Source organism: Oryza glaberrima, chromosome 9 (assembly GCF_000147395.1).
Source record: "Oryza glaberrima chromosome 9, OglaRS2, whole genome shotgun sequence".
Taxonomy (NCBI): Eukaryota; Viridiplantae; Streptophyta; class Magnoliopsida; order Poales; family Poaceae; genus Oryza; species Oryza glaberrima.
Window position 1 is genome coordinate 15,000,045 of NC_068334.1, and position 25,482 is coordinate 15,025,526.

The 25,482-nt window shown below is 45.4% G+C and overlaps 1 protein-coding gene and 1 pseudogene across 2 annotated transcripts; both read right to left on the reverse strand.

Moving 5' to 3' along the window:
* Nucleotides 1–15,277: 15,277 nt before the first annotated feature.
* On the reverse strand, nt 15,278–15,823 carry LOC127783785 (uncharacterized; annotated as a pseudogene).
* Nucleotides 15,824–16,926: 1,103 nt separating this feature from the next.
* LOC127784155 (E3 ubiquitin-protein ligase RSL1-like) lies at nt 16,927–23,139 on the reverse strand. 2 transcript variants are annotated; one of them, XR_008019451.1, is made up of 3 exons: nt 22,304–23,139; nt 19,393–19,488; nt 17,127–17,231 (listed from the first exon to the last, which is right to left on the reverse strand). XR_008019451.1 is itself a non-coding variant. In XM_052311348.1 (2 exons), the coding sequence occupies exons 1-2, from the start codon at nt 23,038–23,040 to the stop codon at nt 17,072–17,074; spliced, it is 897 nt and encodes a 298-aa protein (XP_052167308.1). In that variant the 5' UTR covers nt 23,041–23,139; the 3' UTR covers nt 16,927–17,071. The 2 variants fall into 2 exon arrangements, 1 of the variants encoding a protein (XP_052167308.1); XM_052311348.1 differs by lacking the exon at nt 19,393–19,488 and having other exon boundaries at nt 16,927–17,231.
* Between the last annotated feature and the right edge of the window lie 2,343 nt (nt 23,140–25,482).

Here is a 25,482-nt window from a genome sequence, read left to right on the forward strand (position 1 = left end):
AGTGGTGACCAAGCTTGGATGGATGGGACAACTCGACGCAAGTAGCAGAGCTAAGCTAATTAATCCAGCAGCTTTGACGAAACGCCAAGCCTTAAATTTGTCTGGCAACTTTGCTCTCGTACGTGTTCGGCTTACCAACTTGAGGCATCACTAGCGATTAGCTGAAGACGGATCCAGTGAATGGCAGCCACTTCTACGAGATAACAGTAAACTTCTCGATCAGTGTGATTGGATATATCTTACTGCTCGGCGAGAGAAAAGATCGTCCGACATACTAGTCTGTCCTTAAAAAAAAAAAAAGATAAACTCTAGCTATAAATCTGAACACATACGTGTTCAGATTCGTAGTTAGAATTAAACTTTTTTTTTAGACGGAGGGTAAACAAACGGGTACCAATTCCCTGTCGTTTTGCTTGCAATTGGCAATTGCAAGGAGATAGTACAGGTAATTGACGGGGGACGCATCTAAGCCGTCGCCTTCGTTGGGACGAGCCAAAATGTACGGCGGACAGGGACTTTGGGCAGCAATTCAAGTTGTCATTTTGGCTTCAGCTGGGCTTGTGATAACGGCTGCCCAGAGATAGATCATTGCTAATCTGGGTGCAAATATATATTATTCTAATTCTGTCATCTCTGTCCCGTGGTAGTTCGAGTAACTTAACACTGACAATGGTCATCTATATACACTGCCTCTTAGAATCAGGTAAGAAGAGGCATACGTTATCGAACTAGCATTAGCGGAGAAATGATATTTGCTGGGTCGATTCAAAACCACAATAGTCCCGGTTCCAAAAAGAACCGGGACTAAAAATGATCTTTAATCCCGGTTGAAAACCCTACTGCTATTTTATGATTTTTAGTTCCGGTTGGGATTCCCAACCGGGACTAAAGATCGGTTCATCCCCTGTCAGATATATGTCAGAAGGCCGAGGATCTTTAGTCTCAGTTGGTGGCACCAACCGGGACTAAAGATTACCACTTTATTCCCGGTTAGTAATACCAACCGAGACTAATATAAAGATCAAGTGAACGCGTAGTATATAATCCCTATTACTTATCCTCTCCTCCACAATCGCAACACATAGATCGAATCTCTCCCTCTTCTCCTCCTCCACTCCTACAGGCCTCTCTTCTCCTCCTCCTCCACTCCTACAAATCTACCCTCTCTTCCTCTCCTCCACCTCCTCCTCTCCTCTCCCTCCTCCCCTTCCTATCCGTCGGGCCGGTGGGCGGCGGGCAGGCGGCCGGAGGCCGGCGAGACTGCGCCCGGCAGCCGGCGGCCGTGGCGAGCGGCGGCAACGGCTTCGTTTTTCGTTTTTTTAATAATATGTGATTCACTGATATGTATAAATTTGTGATTTATTGTATGAATCTGTGATGTATTTGATTTGTGTGTAATTTTTTAGGATCTGTGATGTATTTGATTTGTGTGTATAAGTAACTTTAAGATTTGTGATGTGAATTTCGGATGTTACTTTGATTTGGGAATTTGGGGTTTGATTTGGGGATTTGCATGCCACTTGATTCAGGAAAAAATAAAAAGGAAAAAAAAGAAAAGGGGGCCATCTTTAGTTATTTCACCCGGGACTAAAGATAGCGATCTTTAGTTCTGGATTGGTAGTAAACCGGAACTATAGGGGGAAATACACTTCTCTACCAGGGGATTTGACAGAAGAAATATTCAACGTTATAGATACCATAATCGATCACCATCGGCCACAACGCAACAGTGAACTGCGAAGGGCACACTGCACCGAGTGCAACCCTATTATCAAAATTTCAAAAGCGACCTCGAACATGCGAGGTTCACCAAACCATTCTTGAGAAAAAAACACAGGGTTAACAGTTTTTTTTTTGGTTTTTGTGAAATCGGAAATCTGGTTTAGTTTTATCAAAAATATTGAAATTTAGTTTGATTTTAAAAACTTGATTGGGAAATCCAGCGGTCTGCGTTCGCAAAAAAAATATCTAGTTTCATGGGGTAAACACTGCCAACATATCTCCACCGGTCTTCCCCTTAATTCTTGAGTGCATTTTGTTTGTTTGAATTTTTTTTAAAAGAAAAAAATCGACGTCTCGTTAGTGCTCGAATTTCACTGACAAAAGATGAGGTAAACCCCCAACATGGAATGCATAGATCACGTTATTGTTCTAATATTGATCACGTACTGAGTAGGGATCTCTCAGTGGCGCCCCACATGCTCACGCAAAGATATTCTAAAGCATGTAATCAAAATCTCTCTTGGAATCCTCCATAGGCCATGCACAGAGCGGGGATATAGTGAGTATCCCTAGCTTGCCATGTTGGATCTACATGTCCACCCTAGCCTCTGCCCTATCCCTGCAGAGGCACAATGGCCTCAGGGCAAGTACTATAATGACCTATATGTTGTCCCTAAGAATACCACATTGGATTGAGTAATGATGTGGAGGAGAGAAGTGAGGAGAGAGATGATGAGCCACCTCTAAATCAAGAGGCAACCTTCACACAAATTTCAAGAAGGATGTGAGAGTATTAGATATATTAATATTTGTATACTAGAGGTGATACATTGTATGAGTTGCCTCTTAATTCATTATTGAATAAAATAGATAAATTTGGAGGTGATAGTCACATCTACCATAGCACTTGCCCTCACCAGGCCAAGAGCAGGAACACGTGGAAGAACAACTCCCAAGGAAGCGACCAAATAGTGTTTGGGATGAGAGAATGAGTGCGGCACGGGGAAGGGCAGCTTACTGCCAGACTGTAGGAAGCTCGTCGGTCAGCCGTCCCCAATCCGCTAGCACCAGGGGCCGCTCAAGTAGATCCACCGCCATTATAGCTGCTTCGAAACCCAAAGTTGTGGTTGCCGTGGCCGCTCCACTAGAAGAGTTAGTATCCTAACAGTGTACTTATCCTACCTATGACCCTGAGACCCCTTCTAGGGAAGACTTTTCTAGGGCTATGCCAACTTTTCGATGTCTTTATCAGATAGGAGCACTGGTTTCTTCTTGTTTGACCAGTAACAAGACACATACCTGTTTGGTCCAAGGTGCCACCTAGGCATAAGACCCATGAAAGATACAAGGTCCATGGTGCATGTGTCATCAAGTAGAAGCTTAAATAAATACTACCTCCATCCCAAAATGTTTGACGCCATTGACTTTTTAAAAAATGTTTGACCGTTCGTCTTATTCAAAAAATTTAAGTAATTGTTAATTCTTTTCGTATCATTTGATTTATTGTTAAATGTACTTTTATGTATACATATAGTTTTACACATTTTACAAAAGATTTGAATAAGACGAATGGTCAAACATATTTAAAAAAAGTCAACGGCGTCAAATATTTAGGAAATGAGGGAGTATATCCAAAGTCACGTATTGGAAGCCACAAGCCTCACCTCCGTAGTGCGGCCAAGATTTCTCCCTCTCCACGCTACACGCTCTCGATAACTTCAAAGAACACATGATCCTCTTTGAACGCGTGATCTTCAGGTTTTGATAGGTTCAGATGCGGACGTGATGCTGAGTCTCCAAGGTGGAGTGCTCGGGCTGAAAGCCACGTTGCACTATGAAGGCCCTTAACAACGTCGTCACATCTAAGCAAAATGTCACGTAGTCTAGTGGTTGCAGTGACTTGAGTTGCACTCTAAGGTACCGAGTTCAAATCTATATAGGAGCGATTTCAGATTAGGTTGTTTCATGGGCTAATTTAAAAAGTCTGCATATATCCGGTTGGATATAGAGGCTGGATGAAAAATATCCTTCTCTAAAATAAAATAAATAAATTAATTAAAAAGCCAAATCTCTATGCGGATTTCAGATTAGGTTGTTTTATAGCCTAATTTAAAAAGGCTGCATATATCCGGTTAAATATAGAGACCGGATAGAAAATATCCTTATCTGAAGTAAAATAAATAAATTAATTAAAAAGCGTGTGCTTCCGAGAGTCCGAGATCCGTACGTGAACTTTTGAGCTGTGACATTTGCTGACATGGATGGATAAATTAAGCTTCAACAGTACGAAACGGCCTTTGTTTTGTTTTTGCCTCTGTTTTGCTTCCGTGCCTGGCCGCTCAACTAGCTCGAAGCAATCGGATAGTAAAAGTTCCAACTGCTCGTACGAAACGGCATAACGCGGGGCCACTCCAGTACGCGGATCAACAGTGAGAGCAGCAGCAGCAGTAGCTGTAACTCTGTAAGCTGTAGCTAACGCGACGATATATTCCATATGAATATTCCGGTTCTGATCTGATCGTTTGATGTACTGCTCGGAGAGTGAGGGGCCGAGTGGCCCGACATGCGCAGTCGATCGACAAAATGTTTTCCTAATTTTTTTTTCAAAAACATCACATCGAATCTTGGACACAAAGCATTAAATATAGATAAATGAAAAAACTAATTACACAGTTAGGGAGGAAATCACGAGACGAATCTTTTGAGTCTAATTAGTTCATGCTTAGCCATAAGTGCTACATTAACTCATATGTGCTAATGACAGGATAATTAGGCTCAAAAGATTCGTCTCGCGGTTTTCAAACAAGTTATAAAATTAGTTTTTTCATTCGTGTCCGAAAAACCCTTCCGACATTCTATCAAACATCCGATGTGGCACCCAAAAATTTTCTTTTCTCGAACTAAAGAGGCCCATTAATGTCGCTCGCTTACAATTTGCACGGAGACGAGAGACGCAAGCAAAATCCATGGAGCGAGCCATCTGATAGCTCAAGCATACCTGCACGTACGACTCCCTCCGTCCTAAAATAAGCACATACATAAGTTTTCGTATCTAACTTTAATCGTTTGTTTTATTTATTTTTAAAAAAAAAACCTTAAAAACTTAAGTCACGTATAAAGTATTATTCATATTTTATAATCTAATAAAAATAAAAATATTAATCATAAAAGAATTTCAAATAAGACGAACAATCAAAATTGGATATGGAAACTCATAACTGCGTTTATTTTGGAACAGAGGTAGTACAGCGGAGATTGGGGGCTGTTTTGGTTTTATGCCAAAAACTTGCCCTACCGAATAGCTGGCAATTTAAATAGTACTTTGTAGATGTTTGGATTGATGCCAATATTTGCCATAGCTAATATAACTCATATAGTCCAACTCTACCAAAACATTGGTAGTGCCAAAACATGCCCAAGATTTGGTTCTACCAATGGTTTGGTAGGGCATCAAACCAAATCAGCCCTGGACTTGGGAGTCTTGGAGCCGTCATTTGACTTCATAGTACTCTAGTACATTTTAATACAACACCAATAAAATACTCCTTTGGTCTCATTTTAAACGCAGCCATAAGTTTCTGTGTCCAACTTTGATCGTCCATCTTATCTATTTTTTTTAAAAAAATTAAAAACATAAATTACAGATAAAGTAATATTCACGTTTTATCGTCTAATAATAATAATAATGATGATGATGATGATGATTTTTTAAATAAGACGAACGATTAAAGTTAGACACATAAACTCATGGTTACGCTTACAATGTGACAGAGGGAGTAGAAGGCCTCTTCTATCATCGAAGTATTCAGGGCACTACTATATGAGACATTATTTGGCACCAAAACTAATTTGATAGGTATGGTAGAAAGATTAGCATTTCAACTTCGTATATGCTGTTTAGTAGCATTATCTTAAAATACATATATATGCCGTTTAATTTTTCTCTTGTAGTAGAAAAATACAAGTATTGAGTGTTAGCCAGGAGTTTTTATAAATTAACAAAGTGTTAGCCGGATGTATAAACATACTAAGAAGATTGTAGAACTACATATAGGAAAAACAAAGAACAGAAAACCGAGGAACTATAAAGCCTTTTGCGTATTCCCGAAAAAACATATACTCCTATCAACCCTGCTATACGTCTGACGCAAATCATCCGACTACCATACGACTGAAACGGCAACAACGAACAACGTGACGGCGTGAGACGACTCTCTTATATGAATCGGTCCAATGCCATGCAAGCCCATATACAAGTCTAGACTCTAAGCCCAAACTCAGGAAGACAGCATTAACATGGTGGACATGGCTATACGACTGTTCTGCCGGAGTTTTGGTCGATCTCAATCACTGCCTGCTAACTTCGATCTCTATCTAACATTCTCTTGTAATGTTTTCACAGCTGCAGATGCCCATTTTCCAGACAAGTTTTTTTTTAACCCTCTTAATATACTCCTCCGTTTCAGGTTATAAGAAGTTTTGACTTTGATCAAAGTTAAACTGCTTGAAGTTTGCTCAAATTTGTAAAAAAAATAGTAACATTTTCATCCCAAGATATTGTAAATATTACTATATTTATCTATAAACTTAGTTAAATTTAAAGTAGTTTAACTTTGATCAATGTCAAAGTAGTTTAACTTGTAATATGAAACAGAGAGAGTATATACCATAGTTTCAAGTTCTATTTTTATGGCTATAACAGGTTGCATTAAACAAAATATAAATGCCGTGATGTCCAAAACCACAAGCATAGTTTCTAATTCTTAAATAAAAATAAAACATGCAAATATTCTGTTTAGTTCTCTGATTGAAATCACAAGACTACAACCAAGTTTGATCACTGTTTCATAAGATATGCAAAGCAAACGTCTATTTAGCTGCTTAGCTTCGACTTGGGCTTTTGGAAGGTGCAACGAGATGGAGAATCACACCGGAGCTCGAATAGATCACGTCACTTACGCCGTGGTCGTACGACAGTCGGACGCCGTAGTCGTGTGTGTAGCATTTTCCTACTCCTATATATCTCCAACCTAACAGCATGATATGTGTATATATATATATATACACACACACACACACACACACACCCCTTATAAGGATAACAAAAGCCTTGATATTATCAATCATTCACTGTTATAAACATTCAACCGGTTTAAAATTTTCACATCCTAAAATGACAGGGAGGTGTATATCCCTTCCAATGGGGAGAAAAGCTCTTGAAAATAATGCATTGTCTTATATATGGTTGAAATATAGTGATAAACTATTCAATCTCATCGTGGGATTACCTCAACAATAAAATTTAAAAAAGAGTTATTATGTGGAATCTGTAGATGCCTATTGGTTGAAATATAGTGATAAACTATTCGATCTCCTCGTAGGATTACATCAGAATAAAGTTTAAAGAATATTATTATTGTGTAGAATTTGTAGATGCCGGTCGACTAACCACCGTTCACTCTTTTTTGTCTTATCTCTCTCCTCAATGGTGACATGGCCACAAATACTCCTACATAGTGAGCTATATAAGTCAACTTGGAATAAGTGCACTTGAGGTCCCTTAACTTATCAACGAATCCGATTTTCGTCCTTCAACCGAAAAACCAGATACAATGGGTCCCTCAACTATCAAAACCGGTGCAAAACAGGTCCCTCAGTGGTTTTGATGGTGGTTTTGGCTGATGTGGCGCCTACGTGGCCGGTTTGACTTGGTCCTCATCTTACGTGGCGGTGACATGGCATTGGAAGAAAAATATAAAAATAAAAACAAAATGTGGGGCCCACATGTCAGTTAGACCAAAGAAAAAAGAGTGGGACCCACCATCATCTCTATCCACGGACGAGTGGACGACGGGAGAGGGAGCGACCGACGCCTCCTCTCTCCCCACCCAGCATCCTTCCTCGCCGGCCGGCGAGCGCGCGCGGAGAGGGAAAAAGGCGTTGGCCAGCGAGGGGGGCGAAGACGGCCGCTGGCCGCCCGTCCTCTGCGCGCGGATCAGCTCACCCTGAATGATCCTCCGCTGCAGCATCTTGCCGCCGTGCGGCCAGTCGAAGGAGTTGATGGCGTTCAGCATTGCCGCATCGACGTGGCTGTCCATGTTGAAGCTGATCGGCGTCCGGTGAGACCTCCTCGAAGCACACGTAGCAGGTCACGCTACTTCCGGGGCACGGTGGCGGCGGCGCCATGGCCGTGTCGCCGCTGCTGTTCTTCTCCTCCGCCTGCTGCTGCTGGATCACGACGCCGGCCTCCCTGAGCATGCGGTCTTGGCCCTCCCTGAGCATGTGGTCCAGGATGGATTCCATCTTCCAGTGGTGTTGGATGAGGGCGCGAGCCTTTATGTAGAGCAGTGTTAACTACCCCCAAGAACAGAGGAAGAATCGCCCAAACAGAACAACGATACACACACACAGATGGATTTCACCAACTCGACAGGGTTGATGCCGCCGCCGCCTTCGCCGCCTAGTTCATCCTCAACTCATCCAAATGAATACAGAGTTAGTTTTAAGATGCTCTCTCTCTCACACGCAACTATCGACAGCCTGGACATGGTGCTCATATGGCCCATTCCGGCCCACTCACTCTAGGATTACATACTCGGTGCCTAACAGGTCTTCCTTCCTTAGTCTGCTTAACCTCCTTGGTCTTGACAGTGTTCTGTAGGTCATCCGGTATAGCTGTGTTGCTGACAACCCCCTCTCCTTGAGAAGTGGCTTGACCCCAAGCCAAGGCATTAGGAAAACGCTGACACAACTCAACTTGATCCTCCCAAGTTTCCTGTCCTGCAACATCTCCAGACCACCGAATTAAAACTTGAGCTTTCACAGAGTTACCTTTCCTGATCTGACGAGAAGCCAAGACAACCACTGGAACTTTAAGGTCAGAACATGCAGGCAAACACGGTTGAACAGAATGCCTAAACCCAACAGCATGCTTAAGCTGTGAAACATGAAAAACAGGGTGAATGGAGCTCTCTGCAGGAAGAGACAACTTATAAGCCACCTTGCCCACCCGATGTAAAACTTGAAAAGGACCAAAATAACGGAATGATAGTTTATGATTTGCTCTTTTTGCCACAGAGGACTGAATATAAGGTTGCAATTTCAAGTAGACCCAATCTCCATCAGAAAATTCTCTAAAACTGCGCTTTTTATCTGCATACAGCTTCATTTGTTGCTGGGCACGATTCAGGTGTTGTTTTAGTAACTAAGTCATCACCTTACGTTCATTTAACCACTCATGCAAATCAGGTACTGAGCAGGCATCATCCCTTATACCAAAATGACCAGGAGGATAGCCATAGAGAGCTTCAAATGGAGACTGAAGAATGGCATAATGGTAAGAAGTGTTAAACCAAAATTCTGCTAAATACAACCAAGAACTCCATTTATGAGGAACAGCATGAACAAAACATCGCAGATATATTTCCAAACATTGGTTCACATGCTCAGTTTGTCCGTCTGTCTAGGGGTGATAAGCGGTGCTTAGTTGCAATTGTGTGTCGGATCTCAAAAACAACTGCTCCCAAAAGTGGCTAGTAAAAATCTTGTCGCGGTCTGAAATGATGAACTTAGGTAACCCATGTAACTTGTAAACATTGACCATAAAAGATTGAGCCACATCAATAGCAGAAAAAGGATGGGATAATGGAAGGAAATGAGAGTACTTGGAAAACTTGTCAACCACCACTAAAATACAGTTGAATTGACCGGACTTAGGCAAACCTTCAATAAAGTCCATGGTGATAATCTGCCATGCACCATCAGGGATAGGAAGGGGCTGAAGAAGACCAGGGTATTTAGAGCGATCTGGTTTGGCCTGCATGCAAATACCACATGTCTTGACAGCAGTATGAATCTGTTTCTTCATCTTGGGCCAAGCAAAAAGAGACTTGATTTTACTATAAGTAATAGGAAAACCAGAGTGCCCCCCCAAAGGACTACTGTGCAACGCAGAGATAATCTTATCCTGCACAGATGGATTGTTACCTATCCAGACTCCGCCTTTAAAGCGAAGGACACCATTACATAAAGAGAAATTGGGCCGAGACTCAGCATTAAGAGTCAAGTCAGTCAAAAGTTGAGTAGAAAAGGCATCTTGAAGATAACCATCAGAAACCTCCTGAAGCCATATAGGACTGCAACTGGAAACCACATGTAGTTCAGATAACTCTTCAGGATATTTCCTAGAAAGTGCATCAGCTGTAGCATTACTGGATCCCTTCCTGTAGCAAATCTTAAACTGAAGGCCCAACAACTTAGTAAAAGCTTTGTGTTGCCAAGGGGTGTGCAGCCTTTGTTCATTCAAGTGCATTAAACTATGGTGATCAGTTAAAATGACAAACTCTTGCTGCTGCAGGTAAGATCTCCAATGGTCCACAGCTAATAAAATAGCCAAATACTCCTTTTCATAGGTGGAAAGACCCTTTGTTTTAACCCCCAAGGCCTTACTAAGAAATGCAATCGGATGACCACGCTGAGATAACACAGCACCAATACCTTCATCACTAGCATCAGTCTCAACAGTGAAAGGCAAAGAAAAATCAGGAAGAGATAACACAGGAGCAGATACCAAAGCTTGCTTAAGAGCCTTGAAAGCATGATCAGCCTCCACAGACCAGACAAAAGGAACATCCTTCTTTAACAGGTTGGTCAAAGGCCTGCAAAGGATCCCAAATTGCTTGACAAACTTCCTACAATAACCTGCCAAACCCAAAAATCCCCTGAGCTTTTTGACAGATTTTGGAACTGCCCAATTAACCACTTCCTCAATCTTAGCAGGATCAGTAGTGACTCCTTGATCACTGATAATATGACCTAAATATGACAATTGATGTTGAGCAAAAGAACATTTAGACAATTTAACTTTCCACTGATGCTCAGTCAACAACTGCAGAACTTGTCAAAGATGGTGGACATGAGAAACTAAATCAGGGCTGTATACAAGTATATCATCAAAAAACACAAGAGCAAACTTCCTTAACACAGGAGCCAAAGTATCATTCATGGCGCCTTGAAATGTTGCAGGAGCTCCAGTAAGGCCAAAAGACATAACACGATATTCATAATGTCCAGAGTGAGTTTGAAAAGCAGTTTTGTGCTCCTCACCCTCCACCAATCTGATCTGGTGATAACCAGCCCTAAGGTCCAGCTTGGAAAAAACTTTGGATCCAAACAATTCATCCAATAGTTCATCTATAACAGGCATAGGAAATTTACCCTTCACAGTGATGGAGTTCAATTGTCTATAATCAATGCACAAGCGCTAGGTACCATCCTTCTTCTTAACTAACAATGCTGGGGAAGAAAATGCACTATTGCTGGGTTGAATGACCCCTGACAACAACATTTCCTTAACCTGCTTCTCTATTTCATCTTTCTGTGCAGGGTTATGACGATAAGGTCTGAGGAAGATAGGTTTAGCATCTGATTTCAGTGGAATGGAATGGTCACAAGCTCTCTTAGGTGGCAGGCCTTGAGGATCATCAAATAGGGCAGAAAATTCAGTAAGAAGAGATTGAATTTCAGGAGGAATGTGACCTAACTTGGCAGTGGAAACTTCCTGAAGATGAAGAACATGCATGATGGATCCCAACTTAAACATGCCTTGCAATTGATCACCACTGATACAAGAACAATGAGTAGTTTGAGACTGAATTCCCTTAATGGTCACCAAGGAATCTGCTCTAGCGAATTCCATGCACTTAGCAGCCCAATCAATGTTCATAGATCCCAAAGTGACTAACCAATCCATCCCTAATATAATATCATAGCAACCCAAAGGCAACACCTTAAAGTCAGTTTTAAAAATTTGACCCTGAGTCCACCAGTCACAACCAGGAATATACTGAGAGCATGATATCACACCACCATTAGCAACTTTAACTGAAACAGCATGCTGTAAACATTGGATACCCTGAAGTTTTTGTGCCACAGTAATATCAATGAAGGAATGAGAACTACCAGAATCGACTAACATGAGTAATTCATACCCCTGTACCCAGCCATTTAACCGAAAAGAAGTCAAGGATTCAGTACCAGTAACAGCCTGATAAGAAATAGCCATAAAAACTGGTTCAGCAGGTTTAGATACAGTATCGACGGACTCATGGTTTAACTGATCGTCCTGCAACGCAGCTAAAAGTTCCTGAACAACATGTAACTGAACCGAGGAGCCACACTTATGCTCTCTGCTCCAACGCTCACCACACGTGAAACAAAGGCCTTTAGCACGCCTGTAGGATTTAAAGGCAGAAAACTTATCAGAGCGAGACTGTGAGAATTCAGACTGTTTCCTATCCTCCAACACAGAACCTTGAGGATGGTTGGACACAGGAGAAACAGGTGCAGGTTGGCGAGGAAAATTTTTAGACAACAAAATCGGCTCAGGTTTCCTGTACACAGCAGGGTGACTTCCTTCTAGTATTTCCTCTTGCAAAAAAGCCAACGAACACGCTGTATCCAAATCTTGAGGTTTCAGCATCAAAACTCCAGATCTAATGTCTTTCCTCAGTCCTTCCACGAACTTGGTAACAAAATAATTCAGAGGCAAAGAACTATCATAAGCCAACAACTGATTGTAACCAAAAAGCAGCGTTGCCAGTAAAATTCAGTCCAGCCACCGCACCCAATTCTTAGGATGAACACCATAAACCTCAAAGTACTCCTCACAATTACTCTTCCAGAGCTGAGGACTATCACCATTGAATTGCGGACAAGACATAGGTGGAACATTACCCCCAATTCCCGAAGCACCCAAAAGAGCAGAGGCAAACGCAGACTGTTCCAGAGCAGAGGGGAGCGAAGTAAATTGGGCGGAGTTTGCATACCATCGGGCGAACCCGGAGAAGAAGGGGAAGGACGAGGTGGCTGCTGCACCAAGGAGTGGAGTTTGTCGACTTGATCTTGGAGTCCCACCACCGACACGTGCAAATCATCCACGCGCTTCTCCACCACCGGCATTCGGGATTCCACCGCCACCTTGAGAGCCAAAAACTCAGATCGGCTCTTCTCTTCCGACAGCTCCCGATGCTTCTCGCTCTCCTCCCGTTTCTTCTCCACCTCCTCCATCTTCCTCAACAAGAGATCAAGCTTACTTTCCTGATCCATGATCTTGGCCGCTTGCTTGGTCACGTAGCGAGGCTTGTCGTAGCACGCCGTGATTGACGAACTCGCTCGAGATCTCGCCGACCTAGTTGAGGGAGTCGAAGCTTTTGCGGAATATAGTTGCCGAAGCAACAAATTCCCACCTCACCCAGGAATTACAGCAAAATCAAGAGGAGGAAAAAATTTCGGCAAGGCTCTGATACCAATTTGTTAACTACCCCCAAGAACAGAGGAAGAATCGCCCAAACAGAACAACGATACACACACACAGATGGATTTAACCAACCAGACAGGGTTGATGCCGCCGCCGTCTTCGCCGCCTAGTTCATCCTCAACTCATCCAAATGAATACAGAGTTAGTTTTAAGATGCTCTCTCTCTCACACGCAACTATCGACAGCCTAGACATGGTGCTCATATGGCCCATTCCGGCCCACTCACTCTAGGATTACATACTCGGTGCCTAACAGGTCTTCCTTCCTTAGTCTGCTTAACCTCCTTGGTCTTGACAGTGTTCTGTAGCTCATCCGGTACAACTGTGTTGCTGACAAGCAGGTTCATCACGATGGACAGGTCTTGTTGCTGTGTACATATATACAAGGGGTAGAGCATGTCAAGAAACACAATGTAATTTGTTACCGGTACTAATTGCTGTAGAACAATGTCAGGCAAATTATAAACCTCAACTTTGAGCAATGTCAGTCAGGTGGAGTGAATCACATTAGTACTGGTTCAGTGTCGGAGGAGTTGACGGTGTTCAGCGTCGCCGCGTCGACGCGGCTGTCCATGTTGAAGCTGATCGGCACCACCTCATCGTCGACGTAGTACGTGTTCCGCAGCGACGCAAGCAGCCGCCGCAGCGACCTGGCGCGGTTCTGCGTGATGGTGTTCACCAAGATCCGCATCCTGTTCCAGTCTACGTGAAATCCATAGATCGGTTAGAGCTTTGATGCAGTTTTTGGTTGCAACAATGGCGGATGAGAGCTTTGAGGTAGAATAAGCTTACTGGGCAGCGAGGTGGGGCTGAGGGTGGCCATCCAGAGAACCTTGGAGATGGAGTTGCTGACTTCGACACCAAGCTCAAGGCCAACGGCGCCGACCTCCCGGACTACTTCGTCCTCACCCTCCTCACTGTCATCCACGCCATCCTCCCGCAGCCCTCCGACTCCTGCAACCCTAGCTCCGCGTCGCAGCCCGCCGAAGAGTACTGCGCAGCGGGCAGCGGCCAGCGGCAGTCTCCGCCCCCCTCGCCGGCCGACGCCTTTTTCCCTCTCCGTGCGCGCTCGCCGGCCAGCAATGAAGGATGCCGGGAGGGAGAGAGAGGAGGCGCCGGTCGCTCCCTCTCCCGTCGTCCACTCGTCCGTGGATAGAGAGGATGGTGGGTCCCACTCTTTTTTCTTTTGTCTAACTGACTTGTGGGCCCCACATTTTGTTTTTATTTTCTATTTTTATATTTTGCTTCCAATGTCACGTCACCGCCACGTAGGACGAGGACCAAGTCAAACCAGCCACGTAGGCGTCACATCAGCCAAAACCACCATCAAAACCGCTGAGGGACCTGTTTTGCACCGGTTTTGATAGTTGAAGGACCCATTGTATCTGGTTTTACGGTTGAAGGACGAAAATCGGATTCGTTGACAAGTTAAGGGACCTTAAGTGAACTTATTCCAGTCAACTTTGTATATGCCATTAGCCCATTATGCTTTTTTGGTAGGCCGTAGGCTTAAGAAAACTTTTTGGTGGGCCTAGCAGAACTGTCTAGGCCGGACAGCCCAACACAATGTCATGGCATGCGCGGCCCACAAAAAGTGAAACAGGAAACCCAAACTGTATCTTTTGCCTTGTAGATACAATTCCCACCTACAAGAACAGTGCTGTCACTCCGTTGAAATGAAAATTTTCACTCTACGTCCCTCGTCTAAGAGCCGAATTTCAATCTTATCACTCAACAGTAAAACTCAGTGCAACACATCATTATGTTGCAAAACCGGTGTAAGTGAGGTTTCAAGCCAATATTGAGTCCAATTTAGACTAACGTGATACCTATATGGCTTATTTGATTTGGTTTTCATCCTACGTGTTATTGACGTGACACCTACCTATATCACTTAAAGCAAAAAAAAATAAAGTAAATAATTAAAACAATTATATAGGGCCCATTGACAGCAAAAATTTAAAATAAATAATTGAAACAATTATATAGGGCCCACTGACAGCAAAAATTTAAAATAAATAATGAAAACAATTTATATAGGGCCCACATGTCAGTGGGTGCCTATTAAAAATATACAAGTAATAAACCTACATGTCACTCACCTGGATTATAAGTTGTCGATCGAACACTCGAACTCAAGAATTTTTTTTTTCAAGAAAAGCTGTATATAGATGTGTTACATGCGAGTGCAATTTTGCGTTCCAAATTGCATAAACAAGTTTGGAGGTTTGACTATCAGTCAGGGACTACCGCCGGCGTCGAGCAGCTCGCCGCAGTCCGGGTTGGGACAGCTAGCGCGCGAAGGCGCCTGAGCCGCTGACCGACGGCGAGCTCGCAGAGCGCGATGCCACCACGCGTACGTCGAAGCCGCCGATGTAGAGGTAGAGCAGGTTAATTCTTGCAGTCCTCCGGGGTGCACGACGGCGTCGCAGTCGCAGTGGATGTCCGGGAAAGGGCAGCGCAGCGCACGGGCACCTCTCCTCCTCCGCCGCGACGCGGGGCCTCGCTCGCGACGTGGCTGACGACGACGCAGGCGATGCAGAGCTCGCGTACGTGCGCGCACCCGTCGGACACGCGGCGGCCGTCGTACAGAAGTACAGCAGCCTCGGCTCGTCGCAGATCTCTCGCAGTGGAGCCACCCGATGTCGTCGTCGCTGATCGAGCGGCAGCACGTGGCGGGACGCCTCCCTGGCCGATCGATGACGCCGACGGCATGCAGGCCTCGAGGAACTCCTGGTTGGGCTCCAGCGCCGCCTCGGCCGCCATGTTTCTGTCGAATGCTTGCTTTTGCTTCTGCGAGGAATGAACACGTTTCAGCTACTTTGTTCATGGGAAACTGTTTGATGCTCACAACTGACAAATTGTTTATGTAACCGTTGGCAGATCCAGCTAGGACCTGAGAAGGTTCCGTGACATCACTAAAGAAATGTGCTGAAATTATTTTGCATGTACATGTACATCTTCAAAAATCCATCTTTCCCAAGATATTAGTATTTTTTTTTACTTCAATACAGTCTTCGAGATGCTATACATTAACCAACAATAAGATGTTTTAAATAAAAAATATTATATACTATGATAGTTTGTTCAATGAAAATATAGTAACATCAAATTTACGTGATCGATCTTTTTTATTTTTTTCCTATTAGCAGTCAATTTTAAAAATGTTTGACTTAGTACTATTCTAAAAATACTTATATATTAGGACGGATGAAGTAACCAATAGCAATATTAAAAATTTAACAAGCTTAGAAATTAATGTACCCTTTAATATAAAAAAGAAATATACTATAGGTATCTAATTTAGACTGCGTTCGTTCTTGAGCTGAACAACTGAGATGGAAACTGGAGCAAGCAATTAACATATGATTAATTAATTAATTATTACTATAAATTTGAAAAATAAATTTATTTAATTTTTAGTAACTTTTATATGATTCTTTTACGAAATATATTGTTTAGCAGTTCGGGAATTATGCTAATTGAGAATGAGATATTACCTTAAGCCTAGATGCCGGAACAAAAACAACCTAAGTGTGTGTTAAAGGCGTGCACTTATATGGATGCGCATGCTAATAATAGTGCACACACATATTTTCCATGTAATAAAATTAGGATCCACCCAAAAAAACACATTATATTCGCAGCCTGCGCTAACCTGCAGGGAGCCATATATAAAATTTCGTTTTTTTTTTTTATCAAAAGTGGGCAATCTGTAAGAAATCGTTAGCTCAGCCTATCGTGGGCTGAAGTACTAACAGAGAGTAACAGGCTACTGGGCTCATCCCCTTGTCCTTAACCAAGTTTCTACCGGTTCTCTCGCCCAAAAGACAATATCAACGCGCCTCAGCTTTGTCCAATCATACTCACTAGTCGCCATATACAGATGAAAAAAAAAATGTTCCAAATATTGGTCGATGAGAAATCGCGACATATCATTATCGTTTCCGTCAAGAACAAGAACTCCGCATATACAAATGGAGTAATGGAAACAGGTTGAATCGAATGATCGCCGACTCGCTACAGAACATTACTAGCAATGATTCCCCAGATTAAGCGGACGGTCTGAGCAAGTAAGGTCGATGAATCCGTCTTCCTCCTCCGATTGTGAAGATTTGCGAGGAGTACACTTGCATGAATACATTCTCGGATTAAAGGATGAACCGCAGTCGTAGCAAAACACAGTGCCACATCTGCAAACAAAATTTATCACATGAATGTAAGAAATTTCATGCCGACTTAGGAAGCACCAATGATGTGGTGGTAAAGTCGTGGATGTATGACTCTACCCACCAGAGTTCAAATTAATGCTGGTGCTCACGAATATTACGCATATGTATATGAACTTTCTAAAAAAACTTTAGTGAGATCATGTATGTGTTCCTAGTTTCTATCTCTTAGAGCATGTGTTAGGAGACGTATTCACGGAGATGTGAGTGTGGTGTTGCGTGTGTAGTGTTGTGTGTGCGTGTAAGTCTGCCGTGTAATCGTAAAAAAATCAAAGCATAATTCCATAACTACGGGTCTACGGCTCTATTTGAATAGCTGAAAGTGGTTTGATGGATCATTTATTTTTTTTCTACAGTTATTTCAAAGCATAAACAAATGAATTATAACTACTGCAAAATTGAAAGTAGCTTTATAAAAGCGTTCAAGATGTCACACCCCAATCCGGCACCGCCGTACAACGGCACCTGACAGGAGCGTGTCGTAGGAAAAACGGCGTGAACCGCTTCCTACGAAACCGCGATCTCAGTACCAGTCCCAGGACATAGCGCTGGTACCTACGGTGACAAATATGAATCATTGCAATCCTTATAATAAATAGAGGACTTATTTATCTTAACTTAGGTTGCATCTCAAAACAGCCCGAGAATGCAACCGACGACACGGACGAGGAAACACCAACAACAGCAGCAGCAGCGGAACCAACGGACTAACACCCAACACCACAGGCGACGGCTGGGAACCAGGACGAAACCCTATTCTTCACTTCACTTCATCTTCACTTCAAGGTGTAGGAACTATATATATATTTATATAGAACAAGGGTGAGTACTTTCGTACTCAGCAAGTCACGGGAATTTAGGTGTTTGATGCAAGCTTGGAAGAGAGGCAAGGTTGTTTTGCAAATCCTTTGTTTTGAAATCATTTTGAAATTACTAAGTGGTTTACTTCTTTCTAAGTTTGGGCCGAAAAGAGACTTGCGTCTCGATTCGACTTTAAGAGATGTTTTTTAACAACTCAATTGGTAATGTACCGACCCCCCCGGGTCAGATCATTACTTCTCGGCTCCCAGAGCCATTTCACTTGATTAAGCGGCTCCCAGAGCCTTTTCATTTTCTCGGACTCCCAGAGTACAACTGCCCAGCAGCACAACAATCCGCTTCCACTCGGGAAGCCTAGTCTATGATGCCTGTAGATATCCCGAATCACACAAATTCGTTTCTTGACCACTCAGGTCATCCATCTGCCACATAGGCTGATTCTGGTAACGATTCCCAAACCACAACAACTTTTCACAAAGTACAGGCAAACAAATCTACGCTATAGGAAACACCTCACATCCGCCCATGACAGTGGGCACGGCTGTTCGAACAGTTAGATAACCTCTGCAGAGAGGGTACACTTTACACACACGACATTACTAACCCGGATCACCCAGCCCGTGAGATCAGCCACATCGGGAGACCCTAAGGTTTTCATGACAAGGCATTTCGAAAGCCGACACAGGGTTGCCATATGCCAACGAGAGGGGTCCCAGACCGACAACAGGTTAGGTCCCAGACCATACTGTGCCAGGAAGCCCGAGGGTTCTACCCGACACCACCCCGTTGAATCCACATGTCTCTTGGCATCATGGCTCCCCCGATTAGCTAATTACTCAGCCAGGGGCGTCCCATTGCACCCGTGTGGTCGCACTTATTATATGCTCGGATGAATTTCCCACAGGAATCGGTCCTTATATGCGAATACAGGACAGTACCACATAGGCACAACCCCCGCATCGCGAGTTTTCACAATCTATTTTGTTTTCAAACACACCGACGCCACATGTCGGGTTTTCAAGGCTTCTCAATCCCATTTCCCAAATTATCGACAAACAATGGTGTATGTGGAATAGTTGGTATACGCGCTCAGAGAGCACGGATACCGAAGTACCACAAAGGTGGAACGACAAGGAATCAGGGTAGTACAACCTACAGAAATTAGTGCGACTACTGGGTAGGTCCGTCGGTTTGGCACGCAAACCGAGGCCAAGCAAGTTAAGTGTGTGATTCTACTAATGCAAGTTGCAAACAAAATAATAATGATTTTCCAATTAAAGGAGCAATTGGTCAAAGGGTGACTTGCCTTGCTCAAGGTCTTCACGAAGCTTCACGTATCTTCGAGAAAACCCGCGATCGATGAAAATCCAGTAACCGCAACTATACGCAAACAATCAAAAACCTAAACAAAAGATCAAGAAAAAATATCCTATTTAGACTAAATAATAGTACCATTAGATAGATCACAATTTTACGAAATTACTGGAAGTGGAACGGGGTCAATCGGATGAGCGGTTGAGAAGATATGGATTTTCGAAGTTTATTGGATTTTCTAATCAAAGGAAAAAGGATTTAATAATTTATTAAACCCTTTTTGGAAAGAAATTGAAGGAGGGATATGATTTAGACTTCCTCGGGCGGCTCAGGTGCGGCCCGAGAGGACAGGCACGGCTCGGCCGAACTAATGGGCCGGCCGGCCCGGAGAGGCGGCCCAAGGGGGCGCGGGGAGAGTGAGGGAGAGGGAGGGCCGGTGGGCCGAGTCCACCTTGCGGGGTCCCTAGTGGGGCCCGCTTGTCGGTGGCGCGGCTCACCATGGGAGCGGTGCATGCGGCGCGCGCTAGGGTTCGGGTAGGAGTGGCGCACGGATTGGTGCACCAGGTGGACCGAAGAGTGGCGGGCCCACGCGCAGCCGTTAGGCTCTCCGTGGACCGCGCGCACTGAGAGAGAGGAGGGAGCGGACCCGCCTTGACTCGGTCTTCACCGAGGTGGCGCTGACGTGGCACCTTCGTGGCATGCCACGTAGGCCGGCAAGAGGAAGAAAGAGGCCGGCCGAGATGGACGGCGGGCGGCGGGGGTCTCACCGAAGCACGGCGCGACGGTCTTCGGCCAAAGGGAGTACACCGGAGTGAAGAGGGGCGCGAGAGGAGGTGAGCCAGTGGCTCGGATTCGCCGGAGGAAGATCGACGGCGGCGGATTGCGGCGACGCGTGCCGGTGGCTAGAAAAAAAAGGGGGAAACGGCGGAGGGGCGACAAGGATTCAATTCAAGGTGTGGGAGTATCTCTGAGAGTCGGGGATTCCGTTTCCGGTGCCGGATAGGGTGGAGGAGCACCGAGGAGGGCTAGCGTCGACGGCGGCCTCTGGGAGCTGACGGTAATGGTGGCGAGGCCATTGCAGGCGACGGCATTGCTAGGGAATGGTTTGGGGAGGCCCTAGGGAGTTCAAGGACGGTGTTGGCTAGGGTGGTCGACGAGCTGGGGCCCGACGACGGTGCGCGATTGCGCGCCGCGGCTGAAACAGAGCAACGGCGAGGCGCGCGGCGCATTGTGCGGCAGGAGGAGGAATACGGTGGGGAGCTCACTGGCGAGGGAGGAGCGGCGTTGGCGACGCGGAGGGAGTCGCGACGAGGTGGTCGCGACGGCGGGGCGGCGCAGAACCGAGATGGCGCGGCCGGGGAAAGGAGGGAGGCAGCGAGGCCGAAAGGATGATGAGTGCGTGCACACGCTCTTGGCCACGGCAGTGCGGCACCGAGCTTGACGATGCCGACGCCGAGGCTCACGCGGCCATTGGCACAACGCGGCAGCGAGGAGGCAGTCGCGATGGGGCAGGGGCGAGCAGCTGGCGGCCGGCAACAATGGCGCGGGTGGTTCGAGCGAGGCGAAGACGAAACGAGAGGGGAGGGCGCGGGCTTTATAGGCGAGGAGGAGAGGTCGGTTTGGAGGAGGGAAACCGACATTGGCGGTCAAGGGAGCTCGGTTGGTGTTCACGGGCGGCAGCGGCGGTTTCGTTGGCAGTGCGAAAGCGGCGATGGCATGGATGTGTTGGGTGGCGAAGGCGGTGGATCGAGCGGCGGAAATTGAACCGCGAGCGCGGGCTGGCGCGGCTTGGCGTGGTCAAGGTGGGGGCGGCGAACTGGCGCGCGGCGTCAGTGGCGTTCTGCCTCCGCCCGCAATGGCATGGGCGTGAGAGAGAGGTCGAGTCTGAGAGGGAAAAAGGGGAAAAGAGGGAGAAAAAGGGGAGGCTTGTCCATGCCGTTCTGGGAGGAGGAGTGAGAGGGGAGCGCGAGCGCTGGCTCCCGTCTTTGGAGGGTAGCGGCATGGGGCATCGGGAGAGAGGAGAGAGAGCGAGAGAGAGAAAAGAGAGCTCTCTCTCTCGGCCATGGCGCACGCATGAGCGGCGCTCGAGGGAAGGGGAGAGCGGCTGGGAGAGGGAAGTGGGCTGAGGGGAAAATGGCCCACAACACCCGAGGGAGGCAAAATAAACTTCTGCATAGAGATTTGAGTTGGGAGGATATTGGGATTGGAATTTGGATTGGAGAGAATTTGAGAAGGATTTTGGAATTTAACCTTGATACTTGGACTCTAGGAACATAAGGTGGAGTCAAGGGAAGGATTCGAGGTAGGATTTGAATAATTTTGGATTCGGAGAAGTATTTGGCGAGGATTCAAGGAAGGATTTGAATTTCGAAGACTTGAATTGGAATAGAAATCTTGAGGTGGACGATTTTGATGGCGATGAGAGGGAACAAGGACGGATTTGAATTGAGATCCATGCCACGACTTAGACTCGCACACAAAGAAAGAAATATTCGCAATCAGGATTTTGCCGAATTAGTTTTTAACGTCTCGTTAAAAGCGCGGCGTTACAATATTTTAGTAAGAAAACTTTTACACAAAATGCATTGGTTAGCAGTTTGAGAAACAAGCAAATATTTCTTTAAAAAAGATTTTATTTTCTCCATAAATAATGGTCAGTTACCGCTAAGATCTTTCTCTCCCTTTTCAGCGTCCACTTCGCAAGGGAAGTTCAGTACGTGTTCGGTCAAGTCAACAACGGTTAGTCAAAACTAACGAATGGAATACGTGTTTCAGATGAGTGGCGAAAATTTCGCCCCGATTTCGAAGTTTGGAAGCAAAGTTTAGAGATTTGAGTCTAGCGATCGAAATTAAAGATTGAATCGAAGAGGAGGATCGGAGTAGTGGTGAATCGATGAGTTTACCTGCATGTCATGCGCTTGCACCCATCGATCTTGTCGATCATGGCGCGGCAGCTGGGGCAGCGCCGCCACTCGCACCCCTTGGCGAGCTGGGTCAGCGCGCACCGTGCGCCGCCGTCGCCGCCGCCGCCGCCGCCGCCGCCATGGCGGTCGTCCCACGGCTCCTCGCACTGCAGGCAGAACGCGCGGGAGCAGGTCGGGCAGGACGCCTTGGACGCCGCGGCGCGCAGGGGCAGGGCCGCGGCCGCTGCCTCGCCCTCGAGCGCCGCCATCTCGCCGCAGTCGCGGTAGGGGCACCGCGCGCGCGCGGGGCCGACGGCGCGCTCGCAGAGCGCGACGCACCACCGGTCGAACACGTCGATGTCGAGCAGCTTCTTGCAGCGCTCCGGGTGCATGACGCCGCCGCCGGAGCAGCCGCCCCCGCCCGCCAGGAGGCACGGCACGGGCACGCTCCCCGCCGCGACGCGGGCCTCGATGTGGCCGACGACGCAGGCGACGCAGAATGCGTGGGGGCAGCCGTCGGAGACGCGGAACCGGTCGAACACCAGCTTCCACTCCATGCAGACCTCGCAGTAGAACCGCCCGATCTCGTCGTCGGTGAGCGGCCGCACGCGGCCCGCGCGGGACGACGACGACGACGGCGGGTCCAGCATGGAGCCCCGGATCAGCTCCTGCAGGTACTGCTCCCGGTCGAGCTCCTGCGCCGCCGACGCCGACGCCGACGCCGCGGTGCTCGCCATGGGAGGGGGACGACGCGTACTTGGCGCTAATTCTTCGGCGAGAAGGAACTAGGAAGTGGATGGAGTGGACTTGGGCTAGTGCGGGTCGTCGTCGTCGTTGGTCGCGATCCCTTTAGCCTTTAGGTGGGTGTGTGCGCTTTTTAAAGTTGGGCAGGTACAGGGTACGATTGGAACGGTTAGAGATGAGCTAGATACACAACAATATTATGCTTAAAGGCACAATATTTGCTAACATTACGTATCATGTTGTGAGTATATTTAGGATATTTAGGTTGTCTATAACTTTCATATACTTAAATCAAACAAGTGAGATTATTGTTTGTAAGAGTTTTGTAAAAAAAAAAAGTACGTGTAGCAGGACTCTTTTTTTTAATTATTATTATTATTATGCATGTGCACACACTACTATACTCGTAATCCCATACTTACGCACCCACCAATTCTCGATATCTTGGCAAATTCATTACAATCCGCATCAACCATAATGCTAAATTTCAACAAATCGAGAAGAAAACAACAAATTTGGTTGTGATCGTGATGAAAGTCTTGAATTTTCTTTGTAATGTTTCCTCAGTTAAAGTTATGATAGTAGTCATAACCCATGCTTTACTCAATTACTAAGGAATGACTCGGGCAGTGACCCATGCCACGGTGCCACTCCACTTTCCTCCGTCCCACCTCCTCGCCACCATCAGAGCTGTCCGTCGGAAATCTTGCGGTGACAAGGATGGTAGTGGTGCGGGGCCTTTTCTCCCATGAGCTCCCAGAGGTTGCGAGCACAAGGTGATAGATTTGGAGGATGGATCTGGCCATGATAGTGACTGTGATGGCGGCAACGCGGTTGAAGCGACGACAACTATGACCAATGGTGTTGAAGACAGTTCCAGCAGTGGATCTAGCGCTGGTGATGCTAGATCCAGTAGCTTCGAGGCTAGATCTACGTGACCAACGCGTGGTAGAGAAATGCTCGCAAGGCATAGCAATAGCGACACTGGGCAATGGTGAGACCGCCTGCGTGGAGGTACGGGGATGGATGGGAGCAGTTGCTGTGGCAACCCCCTCGTGCTGTACTGTCGATGACAGGACGCAGTATTGGTGGCAAACACGGCGATAGGAGGAAGGTGGGGGTTGACCACCTTTGTGTAGAGGTGTTGGCGGCAACTCCCCTCTTCTCGTGCTTGGTAGTCGGCGACGGGATGGCGTCTGTGTCGTTGGCTACTGCGCAGATGAGAGACCACCTGTCAACATACTTATACTTAGCTAGAATCAACTTCAAATACACATGCCATATATCTGGTGTGCACTAGATAAGTTATATATAGGAAAGCCACTATGCATGTGACATGGGTTTTTTTTTGGTAAGTGAACAAAATTTAAAATTTTCACTACTATTTGCATATTTGCATTGCATTTGAGGTGTAACTGTGCAGAGGAATAATATTACCACCCCTTTTATTTGAATGGCTTTTATTGGAGGCTAAGATGCAGTTCTCCTTTTAGAAAATCTGCACAGTGCTTTAATCTGTATATTGCATCTATTCATGGTTAGATGCTAAAGACATGATACTTTTATGTACAGAGAAGACAAGTGTCCTCATGTATAGTGATCCATGTATTCGGTGCTCATGGGTCACCATCCACTAATTAATCTTTTGGTCCGCACAAATTACTACTTCCTCCGTTTTATATTATAAGACTTTCTAACGTTACTCACATTCATATATATGTTAATAAATCTAGACATATATGTGTGCCTAGATTCATAAACATCTATATAAATATGGGCAATGTTAGAAAATCTTATAACCTGAAACAGAGAGAGTACTACTAGTCTCTCCATTTCAAAATAAATGATATGCCCATATTATTAGTAGAGATTAAGATGTAAGAAGAAAATAATATAGCGTTTCTTATTAAATATGATGTACTAATTGTAGGTGAAAGGGTGGTTAAAGATAATATAATGATAAATTTAATAACAAGTAATTGATGGGACCAATACTACTTAAAATAGCACTATTTTTTTAAAAAAATTAAATCCTAAATAAACACCTATTTTGGGGCTGAAGGAGTAGACACAGCATAGAAAAGAAAACGAACTTTTCAATTGCTAATCAATGGTTGAACCGAAGGGGAATTTTTTTTAAAAAAGTTGTCCGATCTGTTTCGTTGCAACATCCAGAATTTATCAGCTACTAAAGACTAAAGAGTAACCAACATTGTTAAATAAAAACTACTAACACTATCAGCCTACACACAAACCCCTATAACACATTTTTTTTCCAAGGGACTCCTAAAATGTTGAGAACATATATACCCCCACCATTCTCTTTTATGTGACCTCCAACTCCAAACTAAAAAAACATAGGTATAAATCAGCAGCTAAGATAGATAAAGCACACACACATAACAGAATCCAACACATCTAATAAATGTCTCAAT

Excerpts from the sequence above, each read along its gene's own strand:
- LOC127784155 (XM_052311348.1), bottom strand. The coding sequence starts at position 23,040 with ATGGCGAGCACCGCGGCGTCGGCGTCGGCGTCGGCGGCGCAGGAGCTC. Across the intron at positions 17,232-22,303 it reads TGCAAGCGCATGACATGCAG|ATGTGGCACTGTGTTTTGCT; the intron begins GTAAACTCATCG and ends TTTTGTTTGCAG.